This window comes from Phyllostomus hastatus, unplaced genomic scaffold, assembly GCF_019186645.2.
Source record: "Phyllostomus hastatus isolate PE091 unplaced genomic scaffold, TTU_PhHast_1.1 phas_scaffold_114, whole genome shotgun sequence".
In the NCBI taxonomy this organism is placed as follows: domain Eukaryota; kingdom Metazoa; phylum Chordata; class Mammalia; order Chiroptera; family Phyllostomidae; genus Phyllostomus; species Phyllostomus hastatus.
Window position 1 is genome coordinate 3,375,904 of NW_025334006.1, and position 19,589 is coordinate 3,395,492.

General features: G+C 43.2%; 1 protein-coding gene across 2 annotated transcripts in view; it reads left to right on the plus strand.

The window, feature by feature from the left end:
• The window catches only part of DGKI (diacylglycerol kinase iota), a 403,697-nt gene that overhangs the window by 208,463 nt on the left and 175,645 nt on the right, over positions 1 to 19,589 (plus strand). For both annotated transcript variants that reach the window (XM_045855648.1, XM_045855646.1), the window contains 3 exons: positions 7,823 to 7,905; positions 9,967 to 10,027; positions 18,619 to 18,732. In XM_045855648.1, coding sequence (XP_045711604.1) covers positions 7,823 to 7,905; positions 9,967 to 10,027; positions 18,619 to 18,732 — 258 coding nt within the window. The remainder of the gene's footprint in view (positions 1 to 7,822; positions 7,906 to 9,966; positions 10,028 to 18,618; positions 18,733 to 19,589) is intronic.

The window sequence follows — 19,589 nt, forward strand, 5'->3', positions numbered from 1 at the left end:
GGTGTGTCCCAGGAACGAGGTTCAGTTCGCCCGAACCACGCCCTCCCTCTAGGTCTGGTCTCCCCACAGCCTCACGAGGAGCGGGTGTGGCTGGGGAATGAACCAAAGCCCACGTCATCAACTCCATGATCCCAGCCCCCGAGCACGCAAGCTGAATACACTTCATTATGGCAGTCATCATAGAAAGTGCTCTTGTGAAGTCATTATGAGCTTTTGTACTCGGGCACACGGGAGCTTGTGGGCGGTCCCTGCCTTTGCAGGGCGGGCAGTCCAGTGAAGTCAGGCTGCTCTGTGTAAATTACTCACGGCAGCGACTTCAGAGGTGACCTCACAGCGCCTCCTCGTTCACGAGAGACAGAAGGGCCCAAGGAAGCTTAAGTGAATTTTCTGACGACATCTTCTTTGTTAATGATGTAAAAGGGGCAAATGGGAAAAATAATTCAGGCAACATTAACTCCATGCACATTCCAAATTGAGTGGATCGGCCCACCAGGGCTACGGAGTTGTAGAGGCGGGCGGGGACTTGGGAGTGCTAAGGACCTGGTGTCCGGGAGTGGCTGAAATAGAAGACGGACAGCACTTAGGCATGCAGAGGGGAGAAAGCTGGCGGGATGCCCTTTTCCTTCTCTCTTCTGTGGCAAATTCCTGTTTATCCTCTGGGACTCAGGAGCACCTCTCTGGTCCGTTTCTCGGCATTGATTGCCCTGTGCACTGTGTTTGCATAGCCTTGGTACTCTGTGAATGGCCACACAAGCGCTCTGCGCTCTCTGGATGCCTATCCTGCTAGGATTCGGGCCCCATAGTGAGTACCAGGGGCCGCACCTTTGAACCCGTGGTGTCTAGTCCATGGCAGATAGTAGTGAATGAGTAATTGTATAATAAATAATATTAAGAAAGGCATGAATGTCATGATGAGAATGATTTATCCGGAGGACAGTGTGGTGAATGGAACATGCATATTATTAGAAATGTGGCTAGGTAAAGGTTACAATGAACTTGGACTGGTGTCTGAAAACTTGGATGAGGGTTTCAGATTTGGACCATAGGACAGTTTTCCACTGTTCAAAGTTTTTTTTTTTTAAATATTTTATATTTTGAACAAAAGAGTAATATGACAGCATCTTTAAGGAAGATTGATTTGACCCGTTGAGAAAAGGTGTAAGTCAGGAGGCTGTTGACATAAACTTAAGCACAATTTGGGTAGATGGATTGAAGAGTGGATGGGTGGATGGATGCTTAGTGGATGAATGGCTGGCTGGCGAGTGGACAGATGGACGAATGAATGGACGGATAGATGGGCTGATGAATGAATGGAATACATACAGAGAAGTAAAGCACCAAGATTTTACAGCACATTAGCTAACAGTAGCTTCGTTACTGATGAGCATTCAGGAAATGGAAGAATTATTGGGAAAGAGGTTGAGATGTGTTTGGGGAACTGGAAGTCACAGGGAGATATTTAATTTTTTTCTAAAAAGGCTCAGTTACTGGAGACAAAAAACCTAATGACTTTGATGTCCTTTCATGCATTTTGGCCTGTGAATGTGTTGCCCTACTGATGGTGCCTCTAGAATATCTAGGATTCTCAGAAGTGTGGCTCACCAAGTAAAAATGCATATTACATAAGTTTACATTTCTATATACTTCCCATGTAAAATAAGATTCTTTATAAGCCAAATAAATATGAAAACATTTCTAAGCACAATGTGAAATGTTGAGAAAGCTCTAAAGAACCCCAAACACCTATGTGCAATTAGAATAATTCAAACTGACCTCCAGCTTAACATACTTCGGGTTTCATCCGCAGTGAGGAAGGCCCAGCTTGAGGCCCGGACTGCAGCGAGTAGGGAAGACTTGTGAGGTCAGAGCTGAGCTAACTCCTCTGTTCGGCTCGCCTCTTCCTGGGCCATGGCTGTAACGAACCCTTCACATTGCCCACGAGGGTAGATAGATTCAGCCGTAAGATCTCGGGAGTCAAAGGGTTCTCCACCTTGGCTGCCCAAGACAACAGCCTGGGCAGTTTTTAAAAATCAGTGATGCCTTACCTACCCTATCCTGATTAAATTAGAAGCTGTGAGAGTCGGACTTCTTAGCTGGTATAAACTCTCTGAGTTTATTTTCTCGGGGAGCCAGTGTGGAGAACCCAACTTGCGTGTGTATGTGAATTGCTTGGGGATGGTGCTGACACGCAGATTCTGACTCCGAGGCTGGGGTGGCCCCGAGAGTCTGCTCCCAGGCGGTGCTGCTGCTGCTGCTGAGACCACACTCTGATCAGCAAGGGCCCAGTGCAGTCGATACAGAAACACTTTGGTGTTGTGGTTGTTAAATCCTGATTCTCGCCTCTCAGTGACTGACTTCTTCTACTCATCGGCTTCTCTGAGTGGCTCTCCCCTCTCCTGTGTTCGAAGCTTGGGCTTCTAACATTAAAAAACACTTGTTTAGTCTTCTGTTCTTTAAACAACTAGACTCTAGTGCCATCTTCTGGCAAGTAAAATACCTACAGTTTTTTTTTCTTCCTACCATATTTTTAGGTGTGGACAGAAAGTTTCCAAGGCTCTGTTGGAGTATAGTGAGATGACCACATGGAGGGACCACTTCTATGTCCTTCTTTTAATCAATTTCGTCTTTTAAACAGATACTTCACAATAATTGCCTCTGTTTATCTAACACTGAAGGTGGAGAGTATAATGGATTTTCGAGAAGATTTTGTGGTTGGCAGCACTGCTGTCAGTGTCGGCATCTAAAGTACTTGAGGGAGCAGGCACTGGGATTGGGGACCGCAGTGTCCTCTCTGGGTGCGGAGAAGAGGTAGCACAATCCCTCCTGTGCATGGAAGCCTGAGGGCGCCAGAAATCAGCACCCTCTCTCACACTCATCTCTGCTCTAACTGCAAGACTTACTGTTTTTCTTGGGTGCCTCTGACTCACTGACATCTTTCTAGCTGAGTCTTAGAGACCCTTGTGACACCTCCTGCTGCTTCCTGCTCTCACACTGTCTCTCCCTCTTGCTCTTGGGAATTTCATCTTCCAGTGATGTAGATTTTAATTATAGTTCAGGCCATGAGAGTGATTCTGGCCAGCTAGTCCATCCTGAGAGTTAAGGGCTCCAGGCCCTGGTTTCCGAGCTGCTCAGTGTGAAACCCCAGCGCTGGGATGTGGTGTGAGCAGGACCCTGGATCAGGGCTCCCAAGGACCTTATTTGTAGGTGACAGGAGGAAGGTATGTTCAGTCCGTAGACAGGCTCATCCTGACCAAGTTCACACCAACATCTGTAGACAAGCTTCCCCAGGCCGGGGCCGTTCCTCTAAGTCAAGGGCAAGTCAACCAGGGTGGAGAGAATAAGGAAACAGAGTATAAATATCTGAGCCCCCAAACTGTTTTTCAATGCTCAGACAACTTCAATGAGGATATTGTTTTCTGCAGTGCTCAGGCTGGGGATAAATTAAGAAGCATTATGGTCAGATAAAACTTTAGTCCCCTAAGGCTGAGACTAGGCTGGGAAGAGGACAGAAGGCCAGTCAGTCAATGATGGTGCTTATCAAAACTCAGTCTTGAGATCTTCTTGTCAGGCTGGCCTCAACAGATGGAATTTAACCAACCAAACAAGGAAACTGTGCAAATTCCCTTTTTCCAAGTCATAGTATTCGTGGGAACACCTGGGCAGCTGTCTTAGTTGGTTCAAGTTGGTATACCAGAATACCATAGACTGGGTGGTGGATAAACAACAGAAACTTATTCTTCATAATTCTGGAGGCTGGAAAGTCCACGATCAAGGCATCAGCCAGTCCGTGGTCTGGAGAGACCTCCCTTCCTGGTTCAGGGACAGCTGCAGTCCTCTCGCTGTGTCCTCGCAGGGCAGCTGGGGGAGAGCTCTCTGATGGCTCCACCCTCACACCCTAAGCACCTCCCAAAGGCCCCGCCTCCTAATCCCTTCTGATTGAGGGTTAGGATTTCACTATATGAATTTTGGAGGAACACCTTTAGCCCACAGCCGTGGCTAACACCCAAACTAAGCCCCTTTGATAGGTTTAGAAGCTGGATGTCCAGCTGCTTAGTCTGTAGCCAGACAAGCGTATCAACATGTGTGTCCAGCTCCTCTAAGTAAAACATTTCAGTGACTCTTATCTTTTGCAAAATAAAGCCCAGGCTCCTCAGCATACATTGCCTGGTGTGTGTACAACTCAGGTCTCCTACCACTCCTGCCTCGTGGTTCAAAGGCTGAATGCAACGTGTAGTGTTGCTACGGTGTGTCTAGCTGTCTTTATCCTAAAACTTCTATCTCTACTCACCTTCTAAGACAAAGTCCAAGTATCGTCTGTAGGAAGCCTTCATCTAATCCCCAAGTTTGGACTTAGAGTATCTCCTTTGGCCATTCACACTGCTCAGTAGGAGTCTCCACCACAGCATTTACCATCTTTAATGAGTTCGTTTATTGTATTGTTCTCCTCCTGGGCCCCTGGCTGTGCCTGTGGCCACCCAGGGGCAGCAGAATGTGTGTTCATTAAGTTAATTAGGTATTTCTTAGGGGTTGTTCCGAGTCAGTTTCAAATACTTGTTTCTTAACCTCTTCCTCGAATTACTTTTTATCTTCCTCAGGCCTTATTCTGTGGGCAGTTCTTCCTGTGAACTTGATAATGACCCTGAGATAATACCTGTGATAGTGGCTCTGGGACAAGGCTTGCTGAGTCACATATCTGAGTGTTTCGGCTCACACTGGAGTCACAGGAAGACTCGTGTTTGAGCCGACCCCTCCTCACAGGCTTCTCCATGCCCCCAGGTCATCGGATTTGATGAGCGACACACAGAACTTCCCGTCGAGGACAATATCCTCTCTGTCCAGCCCATCTTCCGTTCCCTCCCAGAAAACTGTGTCTCGCACAGAGTGGGCGAACAGCTGAATCCTGTTTATTTCCCTCTAGAACAATCTACCTATTTTCTTGGAAGTTGTTTTTTTTTCCTCTCTCCCACCCTGTTCCCCAACACCTGGGGCTGGAAAGGACAGTTTTATCTCTCCGGACAAATGCCCAGTCTCACCATATCTTGAAAAGCTCTGTGGTCAGCGAGGTATTACATCTACAACTGCATGTATGAGAACTCTCTCCAAAGTGCATGGGACTTCACCTGTAAGCTGTTTTTTCATTCACAGAAAACTAGATTCTCTCACGAGAGCTGTGGCTTTTGCATTTGGCACACGGAGACTTGCTAGTGAATGACAGTTGTGTAAATGACTGAGTGTATTGAAAAGAAACGACTCTTCCTGGTGAAGTGGTATTTGTCAAACCATTTGGTTCTAGTGAATACATTATTTCTATTAAAGCCCTGAACTAGCTTATCATAGAGGTAATGGCAGGCTTAACAGAACTAACTGAACTGTGTGTTAGATCTTTTTCCTCCACCCACCAGGACTGATTTAAAACAATGCAATTCTTTCATCAGACACACCGTTTTTGTTTCTGGTGGGTTTTTTTTTTTTTTTTTTGGCTAATGATTTTATTTTAGAAAGATTGCTTTTTGAAAGAAGAAATTATGGAATGACTGAACACGATGTATGGCTATGCGCATCATCCCTGTACAACTACAGAGGGCGTTATTCTCAGAGGTTGTGATGTCAGTGGCGCCTCCTACAGGTGGGCAGTGCAAAATTTGCCAACCTTAATGGAGACCCCTTCCCTCAAAAGGAGAAATGACGATAATTAGGTGTTCCAATGAGCACATACTGAAAACAAAATGGTGTCGCTCAAGCCTTCTAGAGAAACTCTAGATTAAAGAAATAACCTCTGAATGCTTTGCATTTCTGTTTCTTCAAAGCTGTGAAACCCCTAGTACTGTCTGCAGAGCAGAAGGAGCTGAAATTGAGAGGTGCACTTGGCCGTAGCCATGGATGGAAAGGAATAATGAACATTAACAATTCAAATTGCTCTAGGAATCTAAAGCTGAGAAATTATTTTTCTAGTGAGTCATTCAGAAATTTTTAACAAATTGGTTTGTCATTAAAATGACTTTTAAACATAAAAGATCACTTGAGATAATCCTCAACTGACTTGATACCAAGGCCCAGTATGGGAAGAAAGAAAATGACTCAGTATGTAAGTAGGTAGTATTATGTCTAAAGCTATGTCCGGATTTTACACGAAGCAAAATACGTCCTTTGGTGAAACTATAGGATTAGTTATAATACTTAAAGATAGAATATTATTACTAAATTTATAGCAGGCACATGAAGCAGAATTTTATTTTTTTAAAGAACTTTTATTTTTTTAAAGATTTTATATAGTTTTAGAGAGAGGGGAAGGGAGAAAGAGGGAGAGAAACATTGACATGTGGTTACCTCTCACACACCCCCTACTGGGGACCTGGACTGCAACCCAGGCAGGTGCCCTGACTGGGAACCAAACCCATGACCCTTTGGTTCACAGGCCAGCACTCAATCCATTGAGCCACACCAGCCAGGGCATGAAGCAGGACTTCTAAATTATAAGTTTGGATGAAATGGGAAACGGAAGACCTGCATTGGCCTCTGTAACAACTGGTGTAACTGTGATACTTATAAACCACACTTTAGTCCTCACACCCTCAAGTGTGATTTAATGAACAGATTGACAAGGAACAAAAAAGAAAGAGACTAACATTTAGAAAAGGCCTATTTTATGCTGCATGCTATGCTAGGTATATAACTATTACTGATTTATTTATTTATCATGATTACCCTCAGAAGTACATGTTGCCCTTGTATTTCATTCAATATGTGCTGAATTTCTGCAAGATTATAAATGCTCATGATCACCCAGTTAGAACACTCAAGTTATTTTAAACTCAAATATTGCGCTAATTCTACCATACTAGAATGACCCCTCGAATATAGCACAGTAGGTATAAAAATTTAGGGTTATTTTGAGAGAAAGAATTTGTGATTTCTAATAAAGGAACTATAATTGTAAGCAACAAACTCTGCCTACTGGTCGAATATTATTTGCTGTGGTTGCTAAGGCCTAAATGAGGCACCTGACCCATTTTTAAAGCTCATTGGATGCTGCTTAATAAAAAGACCCTTCATTGCTTCTTTGCTCAAGTCACTTTCAGAAATGATCTTTAGGACTGCCTCGTACTTGCCATGACAACCATTTCTATCAATGTCACGTTGACTTAAAACACTCCCGAAATGTTCATGTGTGAGAGAAATGTTTGGTTTGGACAAAGATGTGGACATGGAAATTGGAAAGTGTCCAAGTAAGATTAGGTACTGCTAACTGGAGAAGTCACATAGGCGTATTGTAAATAATGGGGAGCTTGTGTTACTTTTGCTTCCAGAAAATTTTTTTCCATCAAGTCATACTTCCCTCATACTGCCCGTATTTCATATTGTGCCAAGACAATAGTAATCTACAGACCAAAGTAAAAAAAAATAATGTTAAATTACATGGGCTGCCTAATAACTTCCCTGCAGGGATTTTCATACAGTGAGGAATGATGGTGAAACTAACAGGTACTGCGCCTGAGCACTTCTTGCATGCTAAACGCGGTGAAAGCCCCTTGAACATTATTGCATTTAATCCTGGAAACATGTCGGTGAGCTAGGCCTTCCTGTCTCCACGTTAAGGAGGAGGGGGCTGAGCTTAATGAAGTGGAGGAACCCGCCAGAGTTACCCAGGATAGGCCGAGGTCTCATCTGGGCGTTGGCCTAAGACCACGTTTTTAGCCACCGCTCTCATCCGTTTAGAATTAGGCATTATTTTGACTACCAGGATTGGTTATTTTTATTTTTTCAATAAGCAGCCAATATTTGGAAATTTCTTCCCATTATTGTTTTTTTTTTTTCTTTACAGGGAACCAAAGTCCTGCAGATGTTCATGTGGTATCTGAATCCGCGGCAAGTCTTCGATCTTTCTCAGGAGGGGCCGAAAGATGCGTAAGTCTGGAAATACCCTCCGCGGTCCGTACTGTTCTAGGCCAGTGAGAAGGACTTCCTGCTCTGGTGTTATCTGGTTCCCTGTGAAATATTTTCTAACCGTCTCTCATCTACTTTCTCATCTGCGCCGTCCTCCCTTTAAAACTCTGCCTAACGTTTCCCCGCATACTCTTTCTTCGTTAGTTCCCTTCAGAACACATCTCGGCTGTTAACTCAGCGAGTGTTTCTTGTGTGTTTGCTGTGTCTGAATGTGCAGCTGCAGAAGGGGAGCAAGCCTGGGAACTGAGAAAGGGTCCGTCGCTTTTGCTTGTACCTGCAGAGCTTTGGATGTGTGCATTGGTGGAAATGGGAGTGTGTCTTTGTAGATCATGGCTGTGTTTGTTTCAGAATATATTTGTATGTTTGGATTAGAGGTTCTGTGTGCACATCTGTGTCCACCTGAGAGATTGACTGATTAATTGATTATACCTATGGATTTCACATCGGGGGGGAGACATTTTAACTGTCTCCCCGCTCAATCCCTTTTGAGCTTCTCAGAAATGTCATGCTCTGTTTCTGTCAAAAGTGTTGAAAATAAAGTCTAGATGTAGGTGACGCGCATCTCATTTCTCTCCTGTGGTGAAGGGAAAGAGCAGGGACATCATCACTGCCCTCTGGTTCCCTGGGAAAGCCCATCTATAAAGATACTTTGGATGTCATCTGATGGAGATTATACCTAAAGAGATATTCATTCTTTTTCAATAGGCAACTATCAGACACAAAGAAATATCAGCTCATCACACCAGACAGCTGATAGGAACCTGTTAACTGTAATGAACTTATTTTTCCTTTTGCTTTTGACCCTATGGATAGTTATGATGAAAGATTTACAGCATATTCAAAGTTGCGTTAAATGATACTGTGCTTTTTGTAAAACTGTTATAAAATAAAGCTTGTGCTCTAAAAATATTGACTTAGGTAATTTCTAGGGAAACATAGTTCCTGTAGGAAATCAATCAATTATATATATTTTAAGCATGCAGGAGAACATTAAATGTAAAAATAAAGTTCTGCTGACATTCTCTTAATCTGTGAGCACTTTTGCCACTAGAGGGTGCCATGAGACTGCTCTGTTTTCTGTTTCTTTTTCTTTTTTCCTCCTTCTGTCTTTGGATGTACTGGGGCAAATCTGGTACCTTGCCTTTTGCCCTTTCATATGCTTACTTTTCTTAAGATTGTAACACTGTAGTTAGAGTGTAGGTAGATGCTTCATAGGCTGGCATACAGACCATGGCAGGGCAGAAAATATTTTCAAAAAATATTATTTGATTTGAATACATGTAGTTTTCTAGAACAGAACCATTAACATCTTTCCTCAGGCAAACATTCTAGCAGACAGAAGTGGTGTCACTTCTTAAGGTTGTGTGTTTTCTTAAGAGCCAACATGACAAAGGAAACGGTCTAATTTTAGGCAGCCAAATTTAGAAATAAAGAAAAACCAGCGCATCTTCCCCCTTTGGACTGAGGCCTGCAAATGGGGTTTGGTGGTCCATGAGTTGAGAGGTAGAAGGAAATGGGGTGTGGTCAGGTGCCCGTGAGGTATCCTTCCCGCCTCTCTGAAAGAGTTCTCCTGGGACTCCGGGTGGGCAGCTTAGGTTTGAGAAAGTGAATAAATCCACAAAACGCTAATAAAAGACAAGGAGGAGATATATAAGGCCTGTTGACTGCCAGTTGATGATGATTTTCTTGAGAAAGGGGGGAGGACAGTGAGGGGGAAAGAAAAAGTGGAAGGAGGTCACAGCCAATGAGGGCAATAATGGGAGCTGACACAGTAACAGAAATCATGGGACATAACACGCTCGGACGTCCTAAAGCCCCCTCCCAGGGTTGGCTGCTTAAAGATGAGGTTTGTGGCTCCCCTCTGATCCAGCTGTCGGAGTCCGTCTTCTTGTGATTACTTGGCATTATCCTCATGATTATACGTTTTCTCCCAGGGACAGCCCCCATTTTGCCCTATGTTTTCTCTGTGCTGTGACCAGTGATGTGCTCCGCTGTTAACTTTTTCTTCCATTTCTTCTGCAGGCTCGAGCTGTATAGGAAGGTTCCGAATCTGCGAATTCTGGCCTGTGGTGGGGATGGAACGGTAGGTCCTTGAAATAGAATCCAGCTCTCACCCTTATGTCTTCCACCTTTCTGTTTGTTTTCCTTAGGACAGTTCTCTTAATTCATTCCCCCCGACCCCCTGCCACCGTCTTTGCAATGCCCTAAAGCATCGTATGTCTCTCTTGTGTGAATCCCAGCCTCTCAGGGTTAGGAGGGACTTTGTTGTTATCCTCACAAATTCAAACTTGGTCTTTCTAAATTGTATCCCTCCCTCAACTCTGCTATACCCTTTCCTATTCGATTAGGGATGTGGTCAGATCATCAGAATGAAGAGTATAAATGACTACATTCTTTTGAAAACACAAACTGACCTATTCAACCTGTTCTTTATAATTTGTCACTATAGTTAAGGAGAGGTATGTGCATACAACAGAATTACTGTAATTTTTTTCCCTGTAGGAATAAAACTTAAGATACTGGCTGACACTGGTGTGTCTTAAAGATCGTTGCTTGGTTCCATTTGTAGTCATTTTCGAAGAAAAGATGGAATTGGGCTGAAATGTAATGTCATGGGTATATTTTCCTCTGCCTGTGTGTCTCATCTATGTCTTCATTTGCCCTCTATGTATGTTGACATACGTATGTTGATATATCAACACACCATGACATGCTGATTCTGCTGCCTAGTGTTTTTTTTATTCTGTGTTTGGGCTCTGCTCCCATAGGCCCTAGGCTTTTATTATGAACTGTCTGTGGCTTTTCTCTAATCTCTCTAATTAGAATATCTTATTCTCAAAGTAGCAATGAAATCTCCTCATTTTCTCTCTCCTCACACATGAGCACTTAATGCGCTGTTGGATACGCACCATACACCAACAAATGAAACTTGGGGGGAAAACAAGTGATCCCACTGGCCCTTCAGGAGACTCTGTGAGAGAAAAACACGTTTGTGTGCGTGTGACAACGGTGTTTGCCATTCTGAGAGATCCCCAATGTGCATTATTAGCTTATAAAATTTAAGTCATACAGCTTATCAAATTAAGTCTGACAGCAAAGAAGCCAAACCTATTTCCCTTTGTGTAACCCACTGTTTTCCGAAATGATTTGACCATGGACTTTTTTTCTCCCACAATACCAGTTAACATGTCAATCCATTGTAGTGTAGATAAGATAATGTGGAATTTTCCCAACTTTCTTTAGTAACAATTAGGTCTGAACAAATCCTCTGTGGAGAAATATATATTATTGATTACATTGATATATGATAAATCAGTTAATAGACACACAGAGTTGTCTTCCTAGCTCAACCATCCCCAAACTGGTTATCCTCAATCAAAGTATACACTCATTTGTGACCCTTGACTATGGCTGTCTGCTTTAATTTAGAATCTACTTGCCTCCCTGTATGTTTCAAGCATCCCACTCATTCCTTTCTCCTCTAAACCACAGTGACAGCGGCACACAAGTTGAGGATATATCTGGTATCCGGAATTCGTAGTTCGTCCTCTTTCTTGAGTGACCGTGACCTCAGGTCCACGTCAGCTGCCTACCCCATCCTCGTGTCTCGGGCTTCCTCATGGAGTTGGGTGCTCCGCCTTCCTAACTTCCCCACCATCCGCTGAACCTCCCATCACCTGTCCTCCCCTCCCACCCCCAAGCTGCTTTCTCCTTCCTTTCCACTACTCAGCAGATGCGTAGGAAGCACTGTTCTACGTTATATGGTATTGAGGCATTCTCCGAAATTAGCTAAGTATTTAAAAACATGGGATTTTAAAGTGTACAGGACACAGAGAAGACAGCCACGTTCAGACGTTTGTGAAACACCGATAATTATGGAGTCTGAGCCAAAATTCGAAAGGAAAATGAAAAGAGAGAAGTAGGAGGGAGTCTACTCTGTCAAGAAAACAAGACAAACCAGGAGTTTCAAGAAGGAGGGAGTGGTTATACCCTTCAAGAGAGACTGGGAAATTATCATTGAATTTGGAGACTAGGAGGTAACTGGCGGTTTCCAAGAAAACAGCTTCAGTAGGGTGTCTGGGACCAAACCCAGAATGGAGAGGAGGCGGGACTCGGGGCGTTACTACTGAGTCCTAATGACCAGCTCCAGTCCCGGCATTGAATCCCCATGAAGGTACTCTGGTGCCATTATATCCTTCTTGACTTGTAGACTCTTCGGTTCTCCTACTTTTCTTATCTCACCTTTTCTAGCACTTCTTCTTTAAGTATACTAGAATTAACAGATATTCTGCAAGGCTTAAATATAACTTTTCTTTTATGTTCTAGATAGTTTCTTTTTGTCTGAGGGACCTTATCAGTGTTCCTAACCCCAGTTTTCACACCCTTCCACACAACTCACAAATGCTCTGGGCATTTAGGCTTGGGTTCCCCGCATCAGGCCTGCCCAAAGTAACAGCAGTACATCTATCCTTGAGCTGATGCGTACTTACAAACCAATTATTCCTGTCCACAGTGACCTCTGTGGTCCAATTGCTCAGAATCAAAACCCTGATTATTTGGTACCTTATGTAAAACCAGGGAAGATTTCTTTTATATTACTTTGTTAAAAGAAAGCCTTTGGTGAAAGGTAGATATATATAATCTATAAAATATTAATCAAGGTGTGTGATTGGTATTTTTAATTTTATCAGTTGAGAATATGGAACTTAGAATTTTCATGGGTGAGGGGTGGGCAGTGTTGGTATAAAAAAGAGGCGTCCCGACAGGTGCATGAAGAAAAGCTGCTGGCGTTAGGGAAGAGCAGTGTAATTATTGAGAAGACCAGGTACACATTTGCCGTAAGGTATTCAGCCCTCAGTTAACACGCCTGTCACTGTAAAGGCTGTCGGAATTCTGTCCGTATAGTGACGAGGTTCAAGGAGGAATCAGAAGTGGCATATTTTTGACTGAGCCAGATCAGGAGATATTAACCATGAATCATAGTAGTTTAAGTGTGCAAAATGTTACTTAATATATAGACATCTTGCATGGACTAGGAAAAACGTTCTTAGGCTTCAGGGCCAGTTTAGTTCTATGTTACTAACAAACACAAGGAGGCAGGCGATGGATCTCTCAGTATTGCCCTAGGAGGTGGGAGAGGAGGGTCTGCCACTACGTCTGTGAACTTGGCCGGGTTCCCTGACTTCCTTTGGGACATTCTAGATCTGCATAGGATACATTTGGATCTCCAGGTTCTTCACAGATGTAGCTTTATAATTGTATCGACCATTGTTGTTCAAGGGAACTGTAATTTAAGCGACATTTTAAATTTAACTTTTCTAGAAGGCACTTAAAAAGAGTGAAAAAGAAGCCAGTGAAATTATTTTTTTCCTTTTTATTGAATTGATTTGGGGTGACACTAGTTAACACAATTATGTCAGTTTCAGGTGCACAATTCCACAACATGTCACCTGTACACTGTATTGTGTGTTCACACATTTTTATGATACAGTTTATTTAACCTAACATACCTAAAATACTATCGTCTCAAAATGCAGTCAATGTAAAAGTCATTAATGAGCTATTTTATGTTCGGTTTGCACTGCCTTTGAGGTCTGGCATGTGTTTTATAGTTACGATGCCTCCAATCCGGAGTAGCGACATTCTAGAGCTCAGTCACCGAGTGTGGCCAAAGGATGCACGTTCATCTCTCTGTAACTGGTTAGCAGGATCCTGAGGTTGTCACATAGGTGCAGTACTTGCATGAGCTGGTCCCATCCTCGATCTTCAGGCTGAGCAGAAACTCAGCAGACTCAGGAATGATCTCCAGCCTTCATGTTTATAAACTGGAAGTAGTCATTCTGTGGTCATGTAGCAAATTGGTATTCACCCCCTTCGTTGGCCATATCTCCACCCATCCAACTCGGCTTAGATATTGAAGAGCATGTGAACCTGGACACTAAAGGCACATGCATGCACCCTCCTCTTCTGATGGCGCCTTAAAGTGTGACATGGTCCCTAGCTCTCTGGCTCTGACCTTGATGAGCTGGGCTAGACCAGCAGGTCCATCTGTAATCATGTCAGTGTCTTTCCAAAGGCCTGGAATTCAGTTGACTCTAGCCACCCTCTTTATCTGTATTTCTTGTTCAGTTGGCTTCTCTAGGTGAGTTAAATCCTGAGCAGTTGGCACCCCCAGCCCCTGACTCCCTGCAGCTGCAGCAGGGAAGAAAATAGTGTGTCCCTGTGCTTGACAGGGCCAAGCAGCTCATTCCAAGTCCCTCTGCTCCCCCAGCCCCAGCCCCAGCCCCAGCCCCATCCATGTATAATAGGATGTATCCCACCCTCTGTCGAGAGGAAGCACTTGGTACCCCTCAGTAGCAGTCATTGTGATAGTCATTTGAACTTTCTACTTCAAAAAGCTCATACTTTGACTCTTGATTTTGTTAGGGCTGATTTTCAACACCTCTTTTAACACATGGAGACTTTTTCAACTCTTTAGTGCAAATATAAATTAAAATACAAAGGGAAGAATCATAGTGGACATATTAGAAAGGGACACCCAGTTGTTAAATGCTGTGTTGATTATCTTTCAAAATTCAGAAAGGTTGCCCTGTTTTTCTCCGATTTCTCAGTATGCATATCTTCCACTTTTCTTCGTGCTCGGAATATAAGGAAATGCAACACATGTCCTGTTCAAAGATGTCAATTCACTGCCCTCTCCACCCTTGAGCCGTCGCTAATGTTACTATAGTGCAGAAGGAGAGTAGTGCTCAAGATGCACTTGGGGAACATTCAGTGTCAGCTAATGCTGAGCGTGGACAGGAGGTGGCAGCATTGGCCAGCTGCTGCTGCAGCGCCCTGGCTAGGCTGTTTAGGGACAAAGCAGGGGAGCTGGGATTCCAGATCCTTCTGTCTCCCTTTTCCCAACACAAATGAAGGCAAGGACTCTACAAACTGTAAAATGATTTCACCCAATTGGGATAATTTCCTTCCATTGTGGTGGAAAATATGCCAAGTGCTAGGTATTGCAGTTGATTGAATCATTTACTTGAAGGGGGGAAGGCCCCAGCAGACACAGTCCCTGCCCTTGAACTTGCTGTCTGGACCTCTAGCAGGAACAGGTTCCTGGTTACCGGGAAGGGAGGGCCTCCAATGAACAGCTTCGAGCCTTGAGATATTTTATGTACTTTTGCTCATATAAGGGCAGACGCATGGATTAGTACTCAGGATCATTTATATCTCCTGCTGTTGTAGGAGTATTTTCATTCTATTGTTTTATAGCACTTTATTGCTGCTATTTCAAAGTCCTTTGAAAATTTATTTGTATTTAATATGCTGTGAATGAATCCCCTGACCTTCCCATCTAAGTGTTAGGATTCTTTCCCTGATTTAGAATTTTTCTTTGCAGGCTCATTTCCAGATTCTTCCCTTTCTTTGTACTTTTCTTTTTTATTTTCTCTTCATTTCTTTTCTTTATTTTCTTTCCTTTCTCGTTTCCTTCTTTTCTTTCCTTTCTCTTTTCTTTCTTTTCTTTCTTTCTCTCTCTTTTTTAGATTTTATTTATTTTTAGAAAGGGGGGAAATGAGAGAGCAAAAGATGGAGAGAAATATTGATGTGCGAGAGAAACATCCATCATTTGCCTCTTGTTTGCACCCTGACCAGGGACAGAACCTGCAACCCAGGCATGTGCCCTGACTGGGAATCGAACCAGCATCCTTATGATCTGCAGGATGATGCGTAACCCACTGAGCCATACCAGCCAGGGCTCCTTTCTAGTAGTTTGAATGGTTTCTAGGTATCGGAAGCTACTTTCCTGTGAGTGGCTAAGGTTCCCATCCTGAGGACATGTCAGGGTGTTTCAGCTATGTCAGTGAGCTAGTGGGAAATCAGGCTCACTATTAGACAGGCTTTGTCCCTCCAGCCCTAACAGGTCTCACCTTTCTGCGGGCTATGGCCTCGGGCTGTGTGGTTCTTCACGCTTTTATTTCGGGGGGCAAGAGGGAGCCTGGTTGCTACTCTTGTTCCCCATCATCATCAGACAAGAAGCTGAACTCCTGGCTTCCTCTGCTCACACCTTTGTGTTTTGTTTGTTTCTGGCCCAGGAAGATTTTTCTTTTTCCATTGTTGTGTCTAGAGTGAAACGGGATATCGAACGTGTGAACTCATAGTATGCTCTTTACCAAAAAAAAAAGAGATGCCTAGTTTCACGAAACATAAAGAAAAAAAGTTTCTAATTTAAGTCTCTCCCAAAGAGACCGGACTGACTTGTGAGTAGAACCCACAAAGTGGAGGCTAAGTGATATCTCCGAGAAGTTTTAAAGAGCCTGCCTTCTTCTCCTTTCTCTGAATGGGATGGTGAATTAGATCGCCACTTAGTTCCGTTGCGTTAAGGAGAGTCGGGTCTACTCCGGGCTGTTTGCGTCTGTGGTCAACAATCCCTGATTGCTGGGATTTCCAAGTTTTCACATCCTTTTTAGTGACCTTTAAACATCCTTTTTGTACTTCATTAGAGGTGCCTCCTTTTACTGAGTGTTGTGTGTGCTTTCAGCGGCGCCAGAACCACGTGTAGCCCAGTCACTGGTCACAGTTTAGCATCTGGTGTTTCCCCCCTCTGACGTCAGTATATTCGATAGGAAGCTTTGTTACTATTGTGTGTGAATGAAGGGCTGGAAGTGCCGGGGCAGAATCTAAGGGGTTGTCTAGGAGTAAACTGCCCAGCTTGAGGGAAGGGAGGGCCTTTTTGACACTTGTATAGAGCTGGATTTCTGGTTTACCGGACTGGGGAACATCTGTGCTATGCCTTTCTAGAAGGTTAACACAGTTTGAGACTTGCTGATGGACAGGCAAGGTTTTCAGTCTGGGTAGTAACCGATGTGGAAGAGAAAAGGTTTAAGGTGGAAATGAATAGATCTCGTATGACTCCGACTCCGCCTCTTCTTATTATTTAGTCTTGAGCCAATTGCATGACCTCTCTCCACCTTAGTTAATAAATATGCAAATTAACTGAATTCGAACAAAAGCAATTTCTCCATTTCCTCAGTGTCGCAAAGATCCCCAGAATGCGTGCCACTGTCTCCATGGTGGTCAGGCCCTGTCCAGACCAGGTTTAGCTCTTCTGCGTGAAGGCTCCCTGCGCCAGAGCGGCTAAGAGCGTGGCCTTTGCTGTTTGGCATACTTGATTTTGAATGCTGGCCACCACATCAGTGGCGTGACATTAAGAAGATCATTGGACCTTCCAAGTCTCAGTGTCCTTTTCTACAAAGTGGAGATGAAAATGACATTTACCTCATAGAGCTGTTTTGAAGTTTAATAAGTTCATTAGAGAACCTTGTTCAGGGACCAGCACATAGAAATCAAGCAGTAGCTCACTCTTTTTGTCCATCAGAAACTCCACGAGAGTAGGAATTCTATCTTATCTATCTCAGCCCAGCTCTTTTATCTTTTTATTTCGATTGCTGAGTATTTATTTATTTATCTATTTATTTATTTTGTCAGGGAGAAAAAGCCACTTTATTTTAATTTCACGCTTCAAATTCATACATAAGAAAGAAAGAGTACATACTTACAACGCATTAGCAGCTGCATGGTAGACCATGCAAAATGGGGGGGAGAACAAAAATTTCCTAAAGAATCAAAATTGGAACTCTAGCTTATCAAGTTCTGTTATTTATATGTAATAATGTTCAATAAATGTACTGTTAAAGTACAATTTTCAAAAAAAATGTAAAACATGACTCACCAAAGTAAATTTTCTAAACTTGAGACAAAATTGTTTTAGGTCCTCAGGAGGACTAAAACTATAACCTTTAAAGTAGTCTTTTCAACATTTGTTTCTCCGTAGGATAGAAATTTTCAAGTTAGCCTGTAGTTATATGGTTCTTAGGCCTGCTAAATGCTGCTCTAGTATGGCATTGTGAGGATATTCAAGTTTGTTTTTGTCCTTTTCAAGTTTAGGATAATTTTTCTAAATAGTTACGTTAAAGCTCAATCTTAGAAAAAGATTACATGGGAATATGATTCTAGTATATAAGTATTTTCTGCCTAAACATAAGTACTAGGTCCAGCCTTAATTATGTTTCATAATGCTTCATTAAGGGGGTTATAAGGGTATTTAGGGAAACACCACCAATTTCTAAGACGATACGATGGAGGGGAACTATTTAACTGGTGCTTACATGGGCCATGCACCACATTAACGGTTTTTATACATATTTAACTCTGTAAACAGTCTTGTGAGACAGGTATTATTATCTCCATTTTGAAAATGGGTAAATGAGTCTCAGTAATGCTAGATAATTTAATCAAGATTACAGAGCCAGCATGAGCCAGAACTGAAATTCAGTCTGGTTGTGAGTCCTGCGTTGCCTCTAGTGCCCTATGTTACATACCTGGCTACATTTTAAACTCTCTTAAACTGTAAAGTTGATTTCCAGTTAAACACACAGATGAATGGCTCTAGTTTTGCTTATATGACAGAGCATATACAAAACGGTCCATTTCCCTGCAAGATCCCTGCCACTTTGAAACTGCCTCAGATAAGAGGTCTTTCTGGCCACCAGATTGAAATATGTATTTTTTTTTAAAGAAACATAAAACCATTTGATTTTGCTCTTTAAAGCCTCCTCCTCTCAGGTCATCTTCCTTGTAACTTACCTATCTTTCTTATCACTCTCCTGGCCCCCGATCTGTCTGTAGGTGGGCTGGATCCTTTCCATTCTGGACGAACTGCAGCTGAGCCCGCAGCCTCCCGTCGGAGTCCTTCCTCTGGGCACTGGGAACGACCTGGCTCGGACTCTCAACTGGGGCGGGGTAAGAGCTGCTCTCCTGGGGGCTCCCCGTGCCGCCCAGCACCAGGGTCCCCCGGGCCACAGATGTCCTCAGGGAAGGGCAACGTGCCGCTATTGTGTAAGGAATAAGTTAGAGTCAGGAGCCAAGGTACCCATGAGGCACAATTTTATCTGGTAACTTATAATCAGCTAGAGAAGGGAACATTTCGGGATTTTAAAAAATCTGGGTTAGTACACAAGCCTGAGGCTTTCTGAGCTCTCCACGCAAAGACAGTGGGTGGGTTGTCCTCAAGTCTTCGGGTAAACCAGTCACGCAGACTCGAATGGCTCCTGACCCTCAGCCCTGGCCAGGGCAGTAAATCGGATTCCGATTTACAATCTTCACTTTGGGAAAGTTATGGCTTTTCTTTTTTGGATTTGGTTTCTCTGGTCAGTGTCATTCTGACTGTGGCTGTATAGGTGACTGACTGTTCTTTCCACTACGGAGCCCATTTCAGACAAAGCTTGGTAGAGGCAGCTTGCCTATCACCAACCAGCTATTTTATTATTATCATTTCTTTCTTTTTAACAACACCAAGATAGTGAGAAGGCACAATGTGCTAACATGTGCAGCCCACCAGCTTTTTATCTGCTCATGTGAGACCGTTGCCTGACCTGGGCTCCATGGAAATTATCTTTAGATATTAGAAGACATTAATTTGGCTTTGCGTGAAGAAATTACCCTCCCATAGGCCTCTTTTTAAAAGTATAAATGATAAATACAGGGTGGGGCAAAAGTAGGTTTACAGTTGTGAGTATGCAAAACAGTTTATTCTTGTATTATTATTTCTTAATTATTGCATTGTTTTCTATACGAATAACTGTCAACCTGCTTCTGCC